We start from the raw sequence: 6000 nt of genomic DNA on the forward strand, positions 1-6000 counted from the left end.
AAAGGTGAGTCTCCTCTTTGGCATCTCCTCCTCCGGGTAGCAGCTGAATGCACCTGAACACCTGAGCCTCTTCCAGGAGCAGCATCAGCAAGAACGGATCTGAAGCTGTTGTCCTTCAACCATCACATGAGGAGACCAAATGCTATTCTTGGGCGGGGGGTGAGGACCAAGACCAACAGAGAGAGACTGTCTTTTGTAGAATGTCCAAAGCATATCAGGTACCAATTCTAAATACTTAAGAAATAGTAACTGATGTAACCCTTAGTACTTATCCACACAGTGCTCATTAATTTACAAGGCAGAGTTAAACAAATTGAGTGACTTTCCTAGAGTTCCTCTGCTTGAAAGTTCTTGAACACTTTGAGGCTAAAACCAGTTTGGTTCGTGCCCATATAGCCATCACTTTTGGCGCACAAAGCCCCTTACTTAATAAATAGTTACCATTAAAGACTGGCAGCCAAGGGTCTGTTTCTTCTTCTTTTTTTTTTTTAAAGATTTTATTTATTTATTCGACAGAGATAGAGACAGCCAGTGAGAGAGGGAACACAAGCAGGGGGAGTGGGAGAGGAAGAAGCAGGCTCACAGCGGAGGAGCCTGCTGTGGGGCTCGATCCCATAACGCCGGGATCACGCCCTGAGCTGAAGGCAGACGCTTAACCGCTGTGCCACCCAGGCACCCCAAGGGTCTGTCTTCTGAAAAATTCTGAGTTTCATTTAGAACAAAAGGATTGAAACCTACTTCTGAATAACTCTGAGCTCAAGCTTTAACCACAACACTATGTTGCCCCTCTTCTGACAGTGGGGAAATTGTAGAGTTCAGAGGAGAGATGGTTATCTGTAGTTTTGAATGACACACAACTGAAGTTAAGTGGAGTGCTAAGACGACAGGTCAGACTCTGTGGCCCAGATTGCTCTGGGGACCAGGAATGCATTCTCACTGACCACCGTGTCTCCCTTGAACCTAGCACAGCTCTTAGCAAAGAATTCGTGGATAACAACTGTTTTTGAGGTGGAATAGTCTCTGAATATCTAGTTTTGGGATTCAGGTGCTAACGTGACCCTCCAGGGCTGCACTCACTGGTTTGGCAGAAGATCTGAAGCCCTAAGTTAGGAAAGGCAACTCGGAAAAGGATTTGTGGAGGAGGGTGCATATTGAGTGAATACGGATGAGAGAACAGTGAAGATCAGAGGCAGAAACAAAAAGGGGGGGAGTGAGAAATCTCAGTTGGGGGAAGGACTCAGGTGGAATGGGAAATGAAAGGCGAGTGGACTCCTATCCAGGACTCCTATCCAAGAAGTGGTTACTGGGGAGCAAGTTCTGCTTGACAGCTGTGAAGTGAGTTGCTGGAGTCACACCCCTGAGGCTTGGCTGCCCAATCTGTGTTTGTGCAGTAACGTACACAACATCTGTATGTCCCGAGGATTAAATTAGCTCGTGCTCCTTATGCCTTTGCAAAGAACCTTAGGATCTATAAATCTGGCCTCTTGGGAGACTCTGAAGCTCTACAGCTAGGAGAAAACTTAAAGCAACAAATTCTTTCATGCAGGAAGTTCTTCCAGGTTCTGCTGTCATAACTTGAGAGGTTGACTCTCAGGACACCTTTCCTCCCTAACATTGCTGTACAGAATAGACATCTTTCTCCTTCCTTCCTTCCTTCCTTCCTTCCTTCCTTCCTTCCTTCCTCTCTTTCTCTCTTTCTTTCTTTCTTTTTTCTTTCCTTCCTTCCTTCCTTCCTTCCTTCCTTCCTTCCTTCCTTCCCTCCCTCCCTCCCTTCCTTCCTTTTTATTTTTATTATTATGATATGTTAGTCACCATACAGTACATCATTAGTTTTTGATGTAATGTTCCATGATTCATTGTTTGCATGTAACACCCAGTGCTCCATACAATATGTGCCCTCCTTAATACCCATCACAAGGCTAGCCCATCCCCCCACCCCTCCCTCTAAAATTCTCGGTTTGTTTCCCATAGTCCATAGTCTCTCATGGTTCATCTCCCCCTGTGTTATTCCCCCGTTCATTTTTCCCATCTTTCTCCTGATGTCCTCCCTGCTATTCCTTATGTTCTACAAATAAGTGAAACCATATGATAATTGTCTTTCTCTGCTTGGCTTACTTCACTTAGTATAATCCCCTCCAGTTCCATCCATGTTGATGTAAATGTTGGGTAATCATCATTTCTGATGGCTGAGTAATATTCCATTGTATATATGGACCATATCTTCTTTATCCATTCGTCTGTTGAAGGGCATCTTGGCTCCTTCTACAGTTTAGCTATTGTGGTCAATACTGCTCTAAACATTGGGGTGCATATGGCCCTTCTCTTCACTACATCTGTATCTTTGGGGTAAATACCCAGTAGTGCAATTGCTGGATCATAGGGTAGCTCTATTTTTAACTTTTTGAGTAGACATCTTTCTTATGAAAACTTGGCAGATACTGACCTCTGTCATTAGTTTATCCTCAATTAATTTTGCTTACATAGCCTTGAACACCTATCTCATGGCCCCCTCTAACCCGGAATTAATTTTTTTATTGGTTTATTTGTTCATCGACTCTTTCTCATAGGAAATCAGTGCCAACAGATATGGACTGTATGTGTTTTCTTCACCCACGTATTCCCAACACCTAGCATAGAAGGGAAGTTTAATGAATGCCATTGAATGAATTCTCTGAGTGATAGCCTGTAGTCAGAGGGATTCTCTAGTTAGATCACGTGTCAGCTCTTCACTCCCCATGTCCCAGGTATAGACTTCTCAAGCTTGATTGTGAAGATGAAATGGAATGGGGTTGGCATAGCATAGATGTCTGGCCAGCTGTGTGTCCTTCTTTGTGTTGTTGCAAACTGGCTGTATGGCCTTGGGCAAGTGAATTTATTTGTTTGGGATCCATATCTGTCTTACGGCGTAAAACCAATGAATATAAATAGGTTTTATGGCAAGTTACTAATGCATACGAGGGGCTCAATGAGTTATGGAAGTTTCCATTGTGAGATTGTATGTCCCAGTGTACATTAACAACTTTTTCTGTCAGCCTCAGCTTCCTGAAATGTAGCAGTGGAGGAAATGATGCCTATGTGTATTTGTGATCACACGCATTGATACATTAAGTGATATTTCCAATCTTCTGCTGAAAGGCATGTCAGTCTTTTGGGGGATTCCTCCCTCTGTGCTCTTCTCGAACATCGTCATTGGTGACCTACAGCCTAACACAATTCTCAAAATAAATTTGCATTGAGAAGAAGAGCATTTTCAAACAAAAGAGCTGACAGTCTTGTTCTGCTCCAGATTTATAGAATACTCCCAAATTCCTTTTTATGGGTTTTTTAAAAATTTTATAATAATTTTTTATTATGTTACGTTAGTCACCATACAGTACATCCCTAGTTTTTGATGTAAAGTTCCATGATTCATTACTTGCATATAACACCCAGTGCACCATCCAATACGTGCCCTCCTTACTACCCATCACCGGCCTATCCCAGTCCCCCACCCCCTCCCCTCTGAAGCACTCTGTTTCCCAGAGTCCATAGTCTCTCATGGTTCATTCCCCCTTCTGTTTACCCCCCATTCCTTCTTCCCTTTCTTCTCCTACCTCCTCCTTCCTTCTTCCTACTTCTTATGTCCCAAATTCCTACACGGAGTATACAGAGAAAGGAAAAATATAACCTATAATAAGTACTTTTTTGGAACAGAAANTAAGGTTTGATTTTTTTTAACAATAATCCTAATTTATTATTTGGTATAGCAATTTCCATCCATTGCCTTATTTATTATAACAACCTCATGGAAGGCCAGTGATTTTCTCCCAATTTTCAGGCAGTCTGATTATATAAGGACACAGACTTAGTAAGGCCAATCTGAGTAAAGACTGTAATCTCATGCTCAGAGTTTGGCTCACAAATTCTTCTTCTTCTTCTCTTTTTAATGTTCCACTGTTTTATTTTATTTTATTTTTATTATTTTATTATATTCATTTAGCCCTTTCTGATGGCTGGGTAATATTCCATTGTATGTATGGACCACATCTTCTTTACCATTCATCTGTTGAAGGGCATCTCGGCTCCTTCCACAGTTTGGTTATTGTGGACATTGCTGCTATGAATATTGGGGTGCATGTGGCCCTTCTTTTCACTACATCTGTATCTTTGGTGTAAATCCCTAGTAGTGCAATTGCTGGGTCATAGGGTAGCTCTATTTTTAACATCTTGAGGAACCTCCATACTGTTTTCCAGAGTGGCCGTACCAGCTTGCATTCCCACCAGCAGTGTAAGAGGGTTTCCCTTTCTCCACATCCTTGTCAACATTTGTTTTTTCCTGTTTTGTTAAATTTTTAAAAATATTTATTTATTTATTTATTTATTTATTTATTTATTTGAGAGAGAGCACAAGCTGGAGGAGGGGCAGAGGGAGAGGGAGAAGCAGGCTTCCCACTGAGCAGAGAGCCTGATGCTGGGCTCGATCCCAGGACCCTGGGATCATGACCTGAGCCGAAGGCAGTTGCTTAACCAACTGAGCCACCCGGGCACTCCATGTTTTGTTAATTTTTGCCATTCTGACTGGTGTGAGGTGGTATCTCATCGTGGTTTTGATTTGTATTTCCCCGATGGCTAGTGATGTTGAACATTGTTTCATGAGTCTGTTAGCCATTCATGTATCTTCTTTGGAGAAGTGTCTGTTCATGTCTTCTGCCCATTTTTTTGACTGGATTCCTTGTTTTTGAGTGTTAAGTTTGAGAAGTCCTTTATAGATCTTGGGTATCAGCCCTTTATCTGTACTGTCATTTGCGAATATCTTCTCCCATTCCGTGGGTTGCCTCTTAGTTTTGTTGACTGTTTCCTTTGCTGTGCAGAAACTTTAGATCTTGATGAAGTCCCAAACATTCACTTTTGCTTTTGTTTCCCTTGCCTTTGGAGATGTATCTTGAAAGAAGTTGCTGTGGCCAATGTAGAAGAGGTTACTGCCTATGTTCTCCTCTATGATTTTGATGGATTCCTGTCTCACATCGAGGTCTTTCATCCATTTTGAGTTTATCTTTGTGTATGGTGTAAGGGAATGGTCGAATTTTATTCTTCTGTATATAGCTGTCCAATTTTCCCAGCACCACTTATTGAAGAGATGGTCTTTTTTCCACTGGATGTTTTTTCCTGATTTGTCAAAGATTAGTTGTCCATAGAGTTGAGGGTCATGGATTAGAAGAATAAACGTTGTTAAAACGTCTGTCTTGCCCAGAGCAATTTTCACTTTCACTGCCATCCCTATTGAAATACCATTGGCGTTTTTCAAAGAGCTGGAACAAACAATCCTAAAATTTGTATAGAACCAGAAAAGACCCCGAATTGCCAAGAGAATGATGAAAAAGAAAAACAAAGCTCGGGGTATCACGTTGCCTGACTTCAAGTTGTGTTACAATGCTGTGATCACCAAGACAGCTTGGTATTGGCACAAAAGCAGACACATAGACCAATGGAACACAATGGCTTACAAATTCTATTCGGCATTTGTCTGTAACAATTTCCAACAGAAGCTGGGCTAGCCCAGTCCTAGGGTCTCCTTGCACTGTGAACCGATTCCTCATTTTTTTTTTTAACTACTGTGTCCCTGAAGAAACCAGAATGTCAACAAACTTTGTCTCTCCCCAGATGGAGAGGTCCCTGGAGTCGGGCAACATGACCAGAATCCAGGAGTTTGTCTTGCTGGGCTTGTCCGCCAGGCTGGGCATGAGGGATGTCCTGTTTGCCGTCTTCCTGACCCTCTACCTGCTGACCCTCCTGGAAAACACGGTCATCATCTATCTCACCTGCAGTCACAGCGAGCTCCGCAAGCCCATGTACTTCTTCCTGGGCAACCTGAGCTGCCTGGAGATGTGCTACGTGTCAGTGACCATGCCCAGTCTGCTCGTGGGGCTGTGGATTGGACCCTTCCATGTGTCCTTCACAGCCTGCATGACCCAGCTCTTCTTCTTTATAGTCCTCATCTGCACGGAGTGCACCCTCCTGGCC

General features: G+C 42.8%; 1 protein-coding gene across 2 annotated transcripts in view; it reads left to right on the plus strand.

The window, feature by feature from the left end:
• Positions 1-5472: 5472 nt before the first annotated feature.
• The window catches only part of LOC100467934 (olfactory receptor 5), a 19326-nt gene continuing 18798 nt past the window's right edge, over positions 5473-6000 (plus strand). The window contains exon 1 of one of the 2 annotated variants that reach the window (XM_034639535.1): positions 5473-5990. In XM_034639535.1, the coding sequence (XP_034495426.1) occupies positions 5614-5990 (377 nt within the window). In that variant the 5' untranslated portion in view covers positions 5473-5613. The remainder of the gene's footprint in view (positions 5991-6000) is intronic. The other variant, XM_034639536.1, reaches the window with a different exon arrangement.

Source organism: Ailuropoda melanoleuca, chromosome 12 (assembly GCF_002007445.2).
Source record: "Ailuropoda melanoleuca isolate Jingjing chromosome 12, ASM200744v2, whole genome shotgun sequence".
Classification (NCBI taxonomy): domain Eukaryota; kingdom Metazoa; phylum Chordata; class Mammalia; order Carnivora; family Ursidae; genus Ailuropoda; species Ailuropoda melanoleuca.